Raw genomic sequence first — 16,094 nt, forward strand, 5'->3', positions numbered from 1 at the left:
GCCACCTAGCTGCCTTACGTAATCATAGAGAAGTTATTTAATCTCTTGGAGTCTCAGCTTCCTTTTCTGTAAAATGGGCATGTTTCAAATGGTTGTTTAAAATCTAAATAGATAGCATAGAGGCAGCTAGGTAGACATAATGAATGTAATGTGGGACTTATAGTCAGGAAAACCTGTGTTTATATCCTGCCCTATTCTTACCTGCTATATGAAATTGGTTAAGGCAATTAATATTCACTCAACCTCAGTTTCTCAAACTATATGATGGGGATCATACTAGAATCTATCTCAGAGGTTATGAAGATCAAATGAATGCTTCATAAACCTAAAGTGTTATGTAAATGTTCGTTATTACATGTATAAATTTTGAGGCACTGTGTATATTTTCAAAGCAAACAATATCAGTTATCAGGCACACTTGCAAAAGGCAGGATTGAAAGGCAAGTTTTTGAGGTTTTTCCCTCCATCTAACCAAGGAAGGCTACATTCATGAGCCTAACATTTGGGACCCACTTGTGTAGGATGTTCCCTATTCTCCCCATTGGTGTGAACATAGCTGCAGGCTCTATTCTGTTGCTGAGCAATCAGGCAGAACTTGGAAAAATGACTCGTTCTCTTTCAGTAGACTATGGTGATAGAGCATCACTACAGTCAGCTGACCAGGGATGGATGGGAAGTGTGCCAAGGGCAAGATGCCACTTTGAACTCTGTGTGATAAGTAAGGCAGCAAAACAACATTTCTGAAGAAAGCCAACCCAAATTAGACATTAAAAAAAGGATGCTCTTTTTATTGTGGGGTAGAGGATGCATATAATACAAAAAAAAATCAAAAGCTTATCTGACACATATTTGTTTTTCCTTTCCCTAGCTGTCGAATTGTAAGCTTGGAGTTCATTTGTACATTTTAAGGGTCTGGGTCTGCTCATGCAACTTCCTTATCCTAGGGGTAGCTATATGGGAATATCTCAAAAGTGACCATTCAAGATACTGCAAAGGATCAAGTTTGGGAGGAATTCCTTAGCTTGGGTTCATTTTTTCCCCTTCTGCTTCATATGTACAACAAAATAGTCATTGCATGCGATGGTCAGCCCGGCAATTAATGAAAAGAAGCTCTGAAATCCCACTTTTCCATCTCGGCACTGGTCCAGATCTTTCATAATCTTGTCTACAGCTAAGGGGTCTTTCTGGTTCTGAAAAAAAAATCACAAGAAGCAAAAGCATATGAATTAGTTATTGGGCTGAGAGACTTGGGCAGTAGATCTGTATAGCTAGCCATTAAAGAGAAAGCAACTAAATTTTTGGATTCTGATTTTTCAGAGAATCTATAACAATTGACTAGTTACAGAGGGAAATATTAGAAAAGGTGGAGTGGAAAGAGGGTTAAAAAAACAACTTTATAAAGCCAGAAGAATTGTAATCAATGCAATGGTCATCCATGATGTCAGAGGATTCCTGATAAAACATGCTACTCATTATAGGGAGATTTTAGATTTAGAGCACGGAATGAGACATTTATTTTCATATATAGCCCCAGGATGAATTTGTTTTGTATAGCTGCATATTTTTAATCAATTCTTTTAAAATTAAATTTATTTATTATTTTATTTAAATAAATTGTAAACACAACATTTAACATTGTTTTAAAAATCTTGGGTTTCAAATCCTCTTCCTTCCTTCCCCTTCCTCACGCCGTTGAGAAGGCAAACAATTTGATACATATTATATGTGTATACACACACACACACATTACAATAAATTAAATTTTCTCTTCTCCCTTTAACAGACTATGGCTATAATATTATTTTTGAAAATAACATTTATTTATATCGTTTTTTATATTAAAAAAGAGAAAAGAGTGTTCTATTTGAACGTGGGGAAAATTCTTAATTCTCTTATTTCCTATCTGTGTAATTGCAGGCAAATTGCTTCATCTTCTTGGACCTCAATTTCATCTCTGTAAAAGGTGAGGGCAGGACTGGATGACCTCTGGCAGAAGTTAGAAAGGAGGCTCTATGCTTTTCCTGATTTTGTAATGATTTGTTTTACTTTTTTTCTTGTAGCTTGCTCTCAGTTAAATGTGTTAAATGTAGGCATTCTCACAGAGCTGTCTGTCTCCATCATACTGAGAAGTTAATTACTTTTGGGGAGAGGTTTTTGCAAGTTCTGGCTCAACTTTCTTACTCTGGGCAAAGACTGGTGGGTGAGATTTAGATGATGTAAGAAACCAACTTGAAAAAACAAAAGAGCATGCACTGTAATAAGGAAGGGGAAGGTGTAGAATTGGAAGCATGACTTCACACCATCAATAAACCACTCACATATTCCCTTATGAAACCCTGTCTTCTTTCTGGGTCTATCAGCCGTTAGTAGTAAATATCTGTGCCTCAGATCTTTTTGTCTTGTGCAACTTCCATGTTAGAAGCCAATCTACTTTTCAGGATCTAGGATATAGGGAAGCCAGAGGGTCATTGACTAGCTGTCTGTCATGGGCTGGCTTATGAAGAGTCAGGAAGGGCTGATTGGCTTGAGGAAAAGAGCAAATTAATATTACAATATCCAGAAGGAGATGAAATACCCTGGAGAAAACTCCTGCCTTTCTCTTTCATCTCTTCCTAGACTGTACACAAAGGACAAACAGATCTAGCCCATCTCTGGGAATCTAAGTCTAGACTTGAACCTGCCTGGAAGAAATTTACTTTGCTTTTTAGAATTGGGATAAAGATAGTTCCAATTTATAATGCACTCTAGGATTTACAAATCACTACCTCGACATTATTTTATTTGATCCTCATGACTATCCTGTGAGATCATTGTTATGATTGTCCCCATTTTACAGATCTTGAAACTGAGGCTCAGAGAGATTAAATAATTTGCTTAGTATCACTCAGCTGAAAAGTGGCTGAGGGAGGAGTTGAAGTTCTTCTGAGGCTCCTCCAAGTCTAGCATCTACCTACAATGACAGATTGGAAGAAAATTTGGTCATCTCTGTCCAGAGACCAATTCAAGCTTGTAAGCAACTTGAAGACAAAGACAATTTCAGTTTTAAATTCTGTGTTATTTCCAGTGCCTTAGAGGCAGCCCTGCTTGTATTGTTGCTTGCATTATTGAATGTTATTGATTGTATGATTATTATGACAGGAATCTCCAAGTGGATGAAAATGAGCAGTGGAATGATGAAAACAAATCAATCCACTACTAAAGATTTATTTAGCACCTGCTATGTATCCAGCGCTGTGCCCGACTCCAGAAGGGACTTGTGACTTCATTGATACCGGAAACTATTAAATAAGGAAATTCTTCTGCCTGTGCCAGTTTGCACTTTACAAATTACCTTCTTAAAAAGACACTTGGAACACTGAATGATCAAGTCAAAAAGTCCAGAGTCATACAGCTAGTATGTCTCTCATAGAGCTCAAACCTGGGATTTCCTGGTCCTAAGACCATTCAGTGCTCTAGGCGTTTTTTTTTAAGATGAGTGGATTGTTTGTTTTCATTATTCCATTGCTCATTTTCATCCACTTGGGGATACAATAAAATTGGTAATTTAGTCATCTCTGAGATCAGTCAGAATATTGTTATAAACAAAATGCCAGTCATAATGCGCTATGATGTTACTCTGTGCCTATAAAAGAGGAGTCATCTGCTTTACTAATGCACCATTTCCTAGGGACAAATGGTAAGAGGCAGCCAGGAGCCTTTTAACTCTTTATCTTTTCATCTTTTAGAAGCTATTAAATTATTCAACATCAAGCACAGTAATTATCTTTTCCAGTGATCATGTGTGTTCTCAAGAAGGAAAGGCCCACTTTAGGGTTTAATGCTTCACTGTGCCCATTTCTATCTGCTGATGGGTCATTTCCTGAAATAGGTTGATCCAATCAATATCTGAAGGATGGATGCTTCCACCCAAATAGACTCCCCAGATTAGGTCTGACTGTGTAAAGAGAAACAATGTAGTGGAAATGTCCATGGAAAATGGAAGACTCTTTTAGCTGAAAATGCAATGAGAATGGAGAGTCATAATTTAGGATAATGGAGTTTTAGAGCTGGAAGGGACCTCCTGTCCATGACATTTCCACATCCTAACCATATGAAGTTTGGTTTTCAGTAAGGACATGTTCAGCATCATTACAAAGTAGATCTGGGGAAAGAAGAATGATCTTATCTCCTTAGAGGAATTTAAAGGGGACAATTTAAACTATTGTATATGGCTAGGATATGGGGACCACAACACTAATTTTGAGAAATTGGATGAATCGATTCACTCATTTAATATCTTCTCTCAATATACTATCCCTCTGGTGACTCTATTTCTCTGAATACTATTTGTTTTGACTCTTCTTATAGAATTAACTGAAATGTATATTGTGTTATGGTTATTAGTGGAAAGAATGTTAGATATGGTATTAGAAAAGATTTGGGTTCTAATCCTGTCTCAAGCATTTGCTAGTTGTGTGATCTTGGGCAAAATCACTTATCCACTCTGAGTCTCGGATTTTTTTTAATCTGTAAAATAGGTATCGTAATAATTTTACCTACCTCATAAGCTACTTGTGAGAATCAAGCAGGTCACATATGTAAAGCATCTTGTAAACCTCAAAATATTATATAAACTTAGCGATTATAGTTATTATCAGAGTATAAGCCCTTTGAAGATGAGAATCCTGTCTTTACCTTAGCACAGGCTTCCCTCCACACCCCTCTGTATACAACAGGAACTCATTAAAGTAATTGTTGAATGAATGGAAATGCCTGTTTCATAGTCACTACTAGAAGGAAGTGATGGAATAGGAAAAGAAGAAAATGAGAGTCTAGAAGCCAAGCTATTCCCTTCTATCCTTTAAAAGGTTTGATATTTACTTCCAAAAATCCAGGGAATTCTTTTTCCATGAGAACTCTCAGATCTTCTTTTGTTAGGTAGCCTTTGTCTCCAGCAAACTTATGAAATGTAAACATCATGGTTTCCATGGCATGTTCCATTTGAGATGGCATCTTGGCGGTGTCCTCTGAAACCTGTTCAAAGATGCCCCAAACACATAGAGTTCATTTGCAAGTTTAAGCCCAGCAGATGTGAGACTATAACCTAGATATTGTCTTTCTCGGGACAGATGTTTCAATGACATCAACTTATGACTCTAACCAGGCCAAACATAAGCATTGTGTTTTTACAGCTTTGAATGGGTTGCTACTATTTCCCCTCCCATCCTAGAGCTAATTCAGTGGGACTCAACTATAATTATTGGGAAAAGCAGGATCAGTGTTCTCCCTGGTGTTCTTGTATGTTCTTCTATTTCCATCCTCCCATGCCCTACTCTTAGATTTTTACTTGACAAGGCAATTTATTGAAAGGAAAGATATTTTACCATTTTCTTGGGTGTCAGTTAATCAAGCTTTTATCTGTGTCCAAATATCCAAAAGCCACATAGCCATGCTCAGTCAATAGATAGAAAATATCAACAGACATGAAACAGATGTGAACATCAACTCTTTAAGTTTGTCTTTGTAATCTAGTTATATCTAACTGCAGAGGGGAAAATACTTGCCTATAAATGACTATAGTTTGTTGAAATCCTTAGGCACTTATTTATATGGTAGCTGTAACTTGCTACTGCAGTAAATTTCTATATTCTATAATGAAATAACATGCTTTAACCAATAAAAGATAGCTGCAGCTGTGTTGCTTAGGTTCTGTGGAGGTTTATGGGTAGCCATGTACTTTAATATATTGTGGAATGAGACCAGTTTTTACCCCGGTTTTTTTTAATTAATTTTTTTCAATTAACAAAAATTTATCTTTCCTCCCTCTCTCCTCATCCCCTCTGGAAAAAAAAATACAAAACTCTTATGTGCTCAAGCAAAACAAATTCCTGCATTGGTCATATCCAAAAAGTTTATGCTTCAGTTTGTACCCTAGATCAATCACTCTGTTGGGAGAAAGGTAGTAAGCTTCATCATTGGTCATCTGGAATTGTGCTTGATTGTTGCTGATCAGAATTCCTAAAGGAGAAACCAATTTTGGGTAGCGCTAGAAAAATAACTTCTCGGATATTTTGGTCTGTGCACATTTTATATACTAGGTATGAGTAGGATAATATTAAACATATCAACATATGTTAATATTAAACATTATAATTAGGAACCATAAAGATTTGGAATAAAGAGTACCATCAAAGAAAGGGATGGTGAAAAGAGATGAATTGACCATATGCTGAGAGTGGGGGTTGGAAGGCCTATATGTTCCAATGGAATCCTAGTGATACCAGGAGATGAAAGGCTCCCGATTTTTTTTTTTGGGGGGGGGGTGAATCCTCTATGGTGAACTTGGGTAGGGGGGTCATATATAGAAATCACAAGGTTGGGCAGGAATGGATGGGCTGCAATTTACATTAGTGGAGGGAACATCCTCATTGATGATGTTACAGATCCATTGAAGTATTTTACTCTTTAATATATATATATTGTTTCCCTTGTAGAATGCAAACATTTTACTATTTTAGTATATATTGTTTCCCCCATAGAATGTAAGTTCCTTGGGGTCAGGGACTATTTTGTTTTTAGATTCCTACTACTTATAGAATGCTTGACACATAATAGCCACTGAATAAATGCTTCCTGGATGAGCTGAATCTGTTTCGAGATGAACATGTTTCTAGGAATGGTAACAGTTAAAATGTTTGGTTGAAATGACTTAACTAGTTGAGAGTGCAGAGAAGTCTCAGAAACTCAGAAAGCAGCTTCGGCAGAAACAAAAGGAGACCTCGCCCAAAGCCTCCTTGACAAATTAATCACTAGATATGGAGCAGATGGAAGGTTTTGAGGAAAGATGTTCAAAGGACCACTTAAAAACAAACAAAAAAAAAAAACAAAAAAAAATTGTGGTTTTTGCTTGGCAGTAACTAGCTGATGCACATTCAACACTGATGGATCTCTTTTAGATTCTTCTTTACCGAACTCAAGGTGAAACTGGTAAACAAGATGATTGACTTCACTTAATAGTCAATCCCTCTCTCCTTGTTTGATGCTCAGAGGGATGCAGAAGCCAATGTGTCATGTTCTGTCTTTTGAACCAGGAAGACTAATTAGAAAGCTACTTCACTTGAAGAGAATAGCAAGAATTATAGGGGGATGAAATATTCTGGAAATTCCCCCTCCCTTCACTTCAAAAATAGACAAAAGTACAATATAGACCTAGACCACCTGAGTCTGGGTTTGAGAGAGCCCGGATGGGGTCTTAGAGGCAGGAAAGTGGTATAAGAGATGGAGCACTGGGCTGAGACAGAAACACATCTTTCTGAATTCAAATCTGACTACACACTTACTAGTTATATGACCCTGGGCACATCACTTAACCTGGTTTGCCTTGAATTTTTCATCTGTAAAATAAATTGGAGAAGGAAATGGCAAATTACTCTAGCATATTTGCCAAGAAAATCTTGAGGTCACCAAGAATCAGACAGAATGAAATGACTGGACAATAGAATTCTGCTTTGAATGACAGTGGTTCTGTCTTTGGTAAAGTTTTAAGATGGCATTTCACCATCTGAGTTGCCTATCAGAGGAAGTCCTACTATCCCACTCTAAATCAAAACTAGCTTAAATGAAATAGGCAATCCACAGAGATTAAAAAAAGCCAAACAAAACTCTTTATTCCAAAGTCCTAGACAACCCCTGAAACCAGATCTTCTGTGTCTCATCCCTATCTATTTCTAAAGACTCCTAAAAATTTCAGTCCACAGTACAATTCTTCTAGTTCCACTTTACCATGGGTAAATGCAGAATATTTCCAGTAGGTTTTATTTTTTTTTTAAAACAACCTTTAGGAAAGTTCTTGAGTGTGAAAGTCTGGTCATCTCTAAGTTGTGTTTTGTTTTGTGTTCCACAAATACTGCTAAGATTGAAGAGCTTCCAGAGGAGGATGGGGAAGGGTTTTGAGATTGTGTCATATATGACTTGGCAAAAATAAATGGTATAGGAAAAAGAGCACTGACTCTAGAGTCAGAGGACTTGGCGAAACTGACATTTCGTCTCTGCTGTTTCAGCAAGATCATGAATCCTCATCATAAAGACGAATTCAATGTTGCCAGCCATTTATTTAAGATATGACAAAACATTTTCTTTGGAATTTTTTTTCTCCATAAAGCAGTATATAAATTAACCCAGTCGGATTTTCTTCAGGTGCAGGATTCTGTAAACTTTGAATCCAGAGGATCACATTTTAACTATGGCATACTATTGTTATGGGTAACCTTAGACAAATCACTTTGGGCCTCATTTTCCCAATTTGTAAAAAGAGAACATTAGAGAAAATGACTTCTGAGGTCCTTTTGAGCTCTAAAATTCTACAAACTGGGATTGTTTAGCCTGGAAAACAGAAAATCTACACCATTAACTGTCTCCAAGAGTTCCAAGGGCTATTAGATGGAAGAAGATTGAATTTGTTCCATTTGGTCTCAGAAGGTACAACCTAGATCAACGGGCAGAAGTTGCAAGGAAACAAATTTAGATTTAGGGAGGAAAAACAACTTTCTATCAATCAGAGCAGTCCAAATTGCCTTCTGAGGTGGTGAGCTCTTTTATTGGAGCTCTTCAGGGAGGGATTGGATGGCAATTTATCAGTTATGTTGTAAAAAGGATTTATTCGTGGTGCTGTGGTCTTTGAAATGAGGTGACCCTATGAATGTCTTCTCTAAGACAGGAAAGATCAGATATTCTGAAAGATTCTATCTGGAGTCTAGGCCCTTCATGAATACTCTTGTCTCTTCTTTTCATGGATTTTTGGTGCCAGGGATCATCTAATTTAACTCCCTCATTCCAAAGATGAGGGAACTGATCTCTAGGAGAGACGTGACTCATCTAAGACAACATGGCAGATTCATGATTGGAACTCTTAAGACTATGAACTCCTCGATTACAGGAAATGTTTTCCCTTTCATTATATCTGAAGCACTTAACACAGTGCTTGGCACATAACAGGCACTTAATTAAGTTGACTGATACCAGACCATAGCATCATGCCTATAGTAGCATAGATTTAGAGTTAGGAAGGATTTTAAGGGAAATTGGGGAACAGAGAAGTGAAAGTGACTTGGTCACACAGCCAGTAAACCTCTGAAGTGTAATTTGCCCACTCTCCTCTTTCCCAGGAGCTTTTTAATTCAGCAAATGCATTCAGAATTTAGCAATTTACAGATTGCTTCCCCTTCCCCCTTACAAATGAAAAAGCAGAAAAGTGAGATTTATGGTGATGAAATGGGAAAAAAAACTCTTGGGGATAAAAAAGGTCTGCATTTTGAATACAATCATTCACCATCGTTTTAATGGGAGTTGGTTAAAGACTACAGTTGGGGAATTGTATTATGTAGAAGGGGTTGATCAATTCCAAAACGAATAAAAAAGTGGAGGAAAATTTGTGCCTTTAGCTGCTCTCCTGACTAGTGGATGAATCACCAAAATGTTGTAGTTCTCGCTGGGGGACCCCCTTGCTTCCCTCTCTGGCAGCTGCAAGGTCTGAATCAGCTTGGTTGAAACTTCTCCATTTGGGCGGGGCTCGGGCAAACAGACCCTTTCCAATTTTGCTGTGAGTTTGGTGGCAGCACTTCAGAGGAAGTGAGCCTAATATTTCCATTTGCACAACCATCGTCCCAGGCTGAGCTACTCTGGATAGAAGATAGGGTGGGGCTCCTCCATCTTATATTGAAAACTCAAATCCTCCCCAGAAGCAGATTCTAAAGTCACTGATAGAGAAAATTTATAGGAATTGAAAAAGGTCCTTGGTTAACTTAGAAGTATGGAATTTAAAGGGATCTCGGAGTCACCCACTCTATCTCCATTTTACAAATGGAGAACTGGGGTCTAAAATGTCCAACAGACGAGCTAAGATTCACTCTGAGATTGATTCTTAATTCAGCTCTCTTTCCATTTATCAATTTACCTCTTTATTTTATAGAGGAGGAAACCAAGACCCCGGGGAGATTCAGTGAGACAGTAGAACTAAGATTTGAATGTAGAGTTTCTGGCTCTAAATCTAATAGTACCTTTTAAGCTATTACAACAGAATCCAAAGGGAAGGGAAAAATATAAGCCCTTTAGTTAAGACTGGGAAACAAAGAAAAACACTAGATGGAGCTTAAGGTAAAGTAACTGTCAGAACCAGATGTAATAGAAGGGAGGGGCTGAGAAAGGAAGGGCCCCAGGATGGCGGGCAGAGAAAATACATTCCAGAAAGGGAGGAAAATATGAATCCTGAAAAACAGGTCTGATCAGAACCTCGAAATTACTTTTTTCTCCTTTTAATTTTGTTTTTCCACTCTCTTTTTTAAATAAATAAAAAAAAACTTTATAGGAATCTCTATACAATCGATTTCTTTGTCCTATAGAGTTAGGTACCAGTGAATGTGAATTGGACACTCTACCCCCAGGAAGTGGCCACATTCAAAGTCACAGAGCATATTTCCACTGGGCTGGAAGCAAGATCATATTTTACATATTTATAACTGAGAATGTCAACACTTCAGAGGATTCATTATTTGTACTAAGTAGGATCTTAGTATATCTTTACTGTCCATTCTGCATTTGTTTAATGTTCCTCTGTTGTTATTGCCAGTACGTTCTGTAATTTGCCATAGAGTTGGATCTGGAAGTCTAAGCTCCTCTTCTTAATGCTGATGAAGATGAGGACACGATGAAGAAAAGTGATTTGAACAGTCATATCACTAAAAGCCAGGATAGTAACCCGGATTCTCTGATATCATTTGTTGTAAGGGCCCAGCACTGAGTATTTTTCTTTTTAGATTATCAATATTACATTTAACAAATGCTTTCTATGCAAATGAAATGGAAGAGCACTTACTTCTTGGAATTCAAAGGGACTGGGGGGCTTCTTTTGGAAGGTACTTCTGAAGAACCTCCTGAAACTGATCTAGAGACTATGCCCCAGCTCAAAACAAAAACAAAAATACAAAAAAAACCAAAACAAAACAAAAAACAAAACCCTTTAGACCCTTGTTCTGGATCTAATTTTAAATCAAAGTCATCTGAACATCACAATTTTTCATCTCATACATTTCAAATGTCCCTCTTTCCCTATAGACCACCCAGCCCTGCCTGAGGTTGGCATCATTTCAGTGAGAACTTTCAGCAAAAACAAAGAGCCATTTAACATATTTGAGGGTTTTTTTTTTTTTTTTTTTTTTTTGCTTTTGCCTTTGGGAAATCATAAAGTAATGGTTCCAGAGTTAAAACTAGAAGGAATTCTTACTTTGGTCTTTAATAGGGAGGCCTATTAGGGGTTCAGAAGAATTGAGTGGATGTGAGTACAATCTTTCTACCTGCTGCAGCCAATCAGGCTGTAGAAGCCTTGAGCAGCAAAGATCCTGGATGAAATACTGAGATTGAAATTCCAATAAGAGAGATTAATTCTGATGCTTTTTGAGCCAAATCAAAAACATCAGTTATTCACCAGCATGTGTATTTCTCTAAATGTATTTACATTAATGCTATTCAATTCATTTGGGGGCTAGCAGGTGGGAGCTACTTAGCAAAGGGATGTTAAGTTCTGGGAAACCTTTGTTAAAGGGGAGGCATGGGCCATGGACCATGGTATACATTATTGAATACCCTGGCATTTCACTGAGCTCAAAATGCTAACATATGCAGAACAGCATGGAAACAATGGCACTGTTCACTCAGAATCCAAGTTCACTCTAAGTGGCTAAACACTAACAGAGCTGCTTTTTTTTTTTTTTTTTTTTTTTTTTTTTTTTTAAAGCTGAGCAAGGACACACCCAATCTCAACCCCACCCAACTCGGGGTCTGAGAGACCTTACAAGACAGTTGGCTGGAAGCTGCCTCATTAATTGAAACTTCCTGCAAAAAGTATCACCTAATAGGATTTCTCTTGCCCAAATAAATATATATAAACTCACATTAGCAGGCTATCAGGAAGGCTAATCTCAGACTTTCCCCAAAGACTTCTCTACACTGCAGATTTATGCAGTAAGAAACTGGGCTCTTGCAAAATGAGAGGTCTCCATTTCTTGCAAGAGGATGAAAACTGGATAGCATTCAAGAAGGGTGGGGCTGAAGAAGAAATCTGAAATGAATTATGAACTCATTCCTCTCCCCCACCCATAGTAGTATCTTTCGAAATTTGCTGAAACACATTGGAGGCAAAGATCAGGCTATTACTGTTTCTATCGGCCTGGCCTCACCCCCAAGCCTAGCCCTTAATGACTGAAATTCAAGCTGAAGAGAAAAAAAAAACAAAAAACAAAAAAACAAAAAAAACTGCAGCAACCACTGACCTCTCTTTACTAACCAGAAAACATACCTGCCAGTCTATCTTTCAGACAAGCAGTTATAATATATATATATATATATATCTCCCTCTGGTTCCCTGAACTTATTTTGTATTTACACACACACACACACACACACACAAACCCTTTGCTCTTGGAATGCTCTCTATTCATCATTGCCTGCTAAGATCCTAACTATTTTTCAAGACCAAAATCCGATTCCTCCTCTTCAGGAAGCCTTCTTTCTCTTGTTCTCCTTGATTAGAAGTTATCTCTCTGTCCTCTGGTCCTTCATAGATCTTTATTTCTCTTTTACATTCTAATTTGTTAAATAATACTCTAGCTTTTAGTGTTGGAAGAGACCTTATGGTTTATATGGTCAAACAATTGCTTTCCAGAGAAGTTGGGATGTTTCTGAAGGGACACAAGGCAGGACTTGGAGTGACACACCAAATCAACAATCTTTCCACCATACCCTTGACATTCATTTTTCTATCAGTACCTCCCATTAACGTGGGGTTCATGAACAAATTTTTAAAAATTGAATAACTATAATACGATAGCATTTGTTTCCTTTATAATTCTATGTATTAAAAAGCATTATTCAAAAAAGGAGGTCCAAAGGCTTTACCTAACTGGGAAAGGGGTCCATGATAAAAAGTAGATTAGGAACCCCTACACTCCATACAAATGAGGATAAGAGCTATATTCTCCCCCATTAAGCAGTCTCTAGTCACTTACTCTGTCCATGTCAAATGAATGAAAACCTAGCGGCCTTGACATATCTCTATCAGTTTTATAAATATTCTCAGCTCCAGAATCCTCACTCACAGAAATCAAGTCTTTCAAATCATGGTTTAAATTTGGCATTGACAGACTTCCCCCTTAGGGAATGCCCTCAAAAATTGCAATTTCCCTTTTCCTGTAGGGATAGTTCTGCCTTAACAGAGAACCTGTGGGGATCCAGGGCCACACCCACGCAATCTTGGCAGCTGAGTCACACTCAGCCTTCTACCACTAGGTGAATCCAGGAACAGAACGTGCTTCCCATATGCCCCTGGAAGCCATTAGGCCCAGAGAGAAGAATATAGGTGATGGGTGTCATCCATTCCAAAGCACCCCCCTTCCCTTTTCTTCCAGATGTCTTCTAACAACCTCAAACCAACCAATTAGTCCTTCTACTACCATACTCTCAACAGAGAGAGTTAACTCCGCCCCAGCTGCAGAATGAAAGTTTAGATAGTGCAGTAGGTTATCATAGTTAATGATTCCTAGGTGACTCAGTAAAGTTGCATATCATGGCCTTCTTTCTTGGGCAAAAATAACTCGAGATTTCGGAGTTCAGGTAATTTTTCTTTGCCCATATCTCAAATTTAACTTCCTAACTTGGGCAGAGTGAAATTGAAACTTTATGGTTTTGTTTTGTTTTTTTTCAGGGGAGAGGAAACGTTTTAGTTGTAGCTTCCTCTTACTCTACTACCAAGGCAAACAGCTGGGAGGATGGTTTTAAGATTGTTTTTCATTCCTACTCATCTCTTTGATCCTCCTTCTCCCAGATCCCTGTCTTCTCTCCTTTCAACTCTTTTCTTGTCTCCCCTTCCTACTACCAAGGCAAATAGCTCTGAGGGTGATTTTAAAGATTGTTTTTGATTCCTGCCCCGTTTCTTTGATCCTCCTTCTCCCAGATCCCTCTCATTTACTCTCCTTTCCCCTTTTTTTGGTCTCCCCTCCTCCCTACTAGGAAAGGACTAGCCAGCCACCTTCTAGTCAAGCGGATAAACAACAGGAAACCCAGCCCAAAGCATCTAGGAGAAAAAACGCTTCGAGAGTGTAAATCGAGAGCTGGGAGCCAGGCAGCAACCCAGCTAGCAGCATTCTGGTGCCCCAGGGAGTGACCTACATTAAATTCAACCAAAAGTCCAACCTTCCCATCCCGAATTGGTCTACAAAGGTCACGCCTGTCTATTCCAGGGAGGATTTCCTAAGGCTGTCTCGCTTGGCGCTTTGTTGGGAATAAATGTTGGAGGAACATCTGGCCAGAGTTTGGCCAACCCAGGCTGAAGGCTGCCTGCCAGAAAGATGGCTCCCAGTGTCCAGAGAATCAGCGGGGTGAGGGGCCGAGGGACTGGAGAATGGAAACAGACAAGCCAAGAAAAAGCTGAAAGAGAATGGGAGCTGGAGGCAGGGACCGGGGTGCTGTTACAGAGAAGGAAGGCAGCTTAAGGTCGGTCGGTCGCCTTTGTTCCTCCAAAGTCTTGGGGCACCGCTCCAACCCGGATCCTTGCAGGCATATTCTCGGCATTCCAGCTCCCAGGTGTTCTGACACCCTCTTCTCCCCGTGCCCCACGGTCCTGCCCTGCCTAGGCACCCAGTTAGTCCTGGCGCGGGAAGGGGTGCGCCTCGGCTCGTCCCTGGGTGTGGTCCCAGTCATTCTGGAACAGCGGTTCCCTAGCGAACAGCTACCCGCAAGTGGCTTCAGGCGCCTCCTGCTCGGGACACCCTCAAACCCTGACTTCGTTGGGAAGTGCAGTCCGAGCAGGAGAGGCGGGACCAGGGATGGATCCCGGGCAGCCTGCTTCCAGGCGGGCGGGAGCTCCAGACTGGAGGAGCAGAGAGCGGGCGCTCGTCCAGCCCTGGGGGGTCCTCCCTGAGGTGGCCGGATTTAGCTCGAGCCCCCCTACACCCGCACTTTGGTGGGAAGAAGCGTCAAAGCCGCCCAAATAACCACCGAGAGATAGAGACAGACAGGAACTCACCTTGCCTAAGCAAGAAGCAGCAGCTGAGCGGAACGGGCAGACTCACGAAGCTGGAAGACAGGGACCAGCACTATTAGGCTCGGGTTCTTGGGGTGGGTGGGGGAGAGGGTGGAACATGGGGCTGGGCAGGGGAGACTGGAGTAGACTTTGATTGCACGGTGCCTCCTCTTGCCCCACCCCTTTCCCCCTCCCTCCCTTTCCTGCCCGCCCTCCCACCTCTAGGGCCCAGGTTCTAACTTTTTCCAGTTCCCTCCCTCCTCGGGTGTGTGAGCGCGCGTGTTCTTTCTGGGTCGCAGTGCGCTTCTCTGTGCAAGCTTCGGGGCATCCCCGAGCCAGAAGAGTGCGCTTCCCTCTTGCTTTACTTTTAGAATGCAGGGTGTGTGTGGATGAGTGGGGAGGGAGGGGGCAGGGGAGTGTGCGTTCGCTCTCTCCGTGTGTGGAAGATGGTGGAAACAAAAGCATCCAGCAGTCGTGGGCAGGGCCATTTGGCGCAGAACCAACGGTAACAGGCACCCTGGCATTATCCTGATCCAGGAATTGTTTTCTTCTAGACTCGTCTTTCGAACTGCTTCTGGCGGGGGAAGGTGGAACAGTCTGAGAACTAAGAGCTAGTTAAGACTTAAAGAACCCCGAAACCAATCAAGGGTTCTCCCGAGTTGGGGTGTCACTACATGGGGAGACTGCCATCATTAGTTTTAAGCCCACCTTCTTTTACTTCCTCAACCTCTCCTTATCCCAAAGAGGGCGCTGGGGTCCTGAGGAGGGTAAAAGGGACTCGGGGCTGTTAAGGAGAGAATGTAAGCTCCATGAAGGCAGGAACAGCTTCTGTTTTGTCTTTGGATTCCAGGGGCCTACCACAGTATAAGCACTTAAACTAATGACTAGATTACATTATAATTTTTTGACTTCCTAGGTTGACGTGTACATTTAAACGTCTTTTACTTAATGGGAGACTTGGCTTTTCTTGACTGCTAGCTTCATTTTCTAGATTGGTTGATGTCTCAACTTCAGTTTTAGTATTCACTTCAGATGTAGGTCTCAA

General features: G+C 40.1%; 1 protein-coding gene across 1 annotated transcript; it reads right to left on the reverse strand.

The window, feature by feature from the left end:
• Positions 1-760: 760 nt before the first annotated feature.
• S100A10 (S100 calcium binding protein A10) lies at positions 761-15,160 on the reverse strand. The gene is made up of 3 exons (XM_003769942.4): positions 15,053-15,160; positions 4,861-5,013; positions 761-1,190 (listed from the first exon to the last, which is right to left on the reverse strand). The coding sequence occupies exons 2-3, from the start codon at positions 4,990-4,992 to the stop codon at positions 1,029-1,031; spliced, it is 294 nt and encodes a 97-aa protein (XP_003769990.1). The 5' UTR covers positions 4,993-5,013; positions 15,053-15,160; the 3' UTR covers positions 761-1,028.
• Positions 15,161-16,094: the final 934 nt, after the last annotated feature.

The sequence above is a fragment of the Sarcophilus harrisii genome, chromosome 4 (assembly GCF_902635505.1).
Source record: "Sarcophilus harrisii chromosome 4, mSarHar1.11, whole genome shotgun sequence".
NCBI lineage: Eukaryota > Metazoa > Chordata > Mammalia > Dasyuromorphia > Dasyuridae > Sarcophilus > Sarcophilus harrisii.

What these genes read in the sequence shown, in the direction of transcription:
- S100A10 (XM_003769942.4), bottom strand. Translation starts at nt 4,992, where the DNA reads ATGCCATCTCAAATGGAACATGCCATGGAAACCATGATGTTTACATTT. An exon ending in AATTCCCTGGATTTTTGGAA is followed by an intron (nt 1,191 to 4,860) that starts GTAAATATCAAA and finishes TTTTTTTTTCAG; the next exon opens with AACCAGAAAGACCCCTTAGC.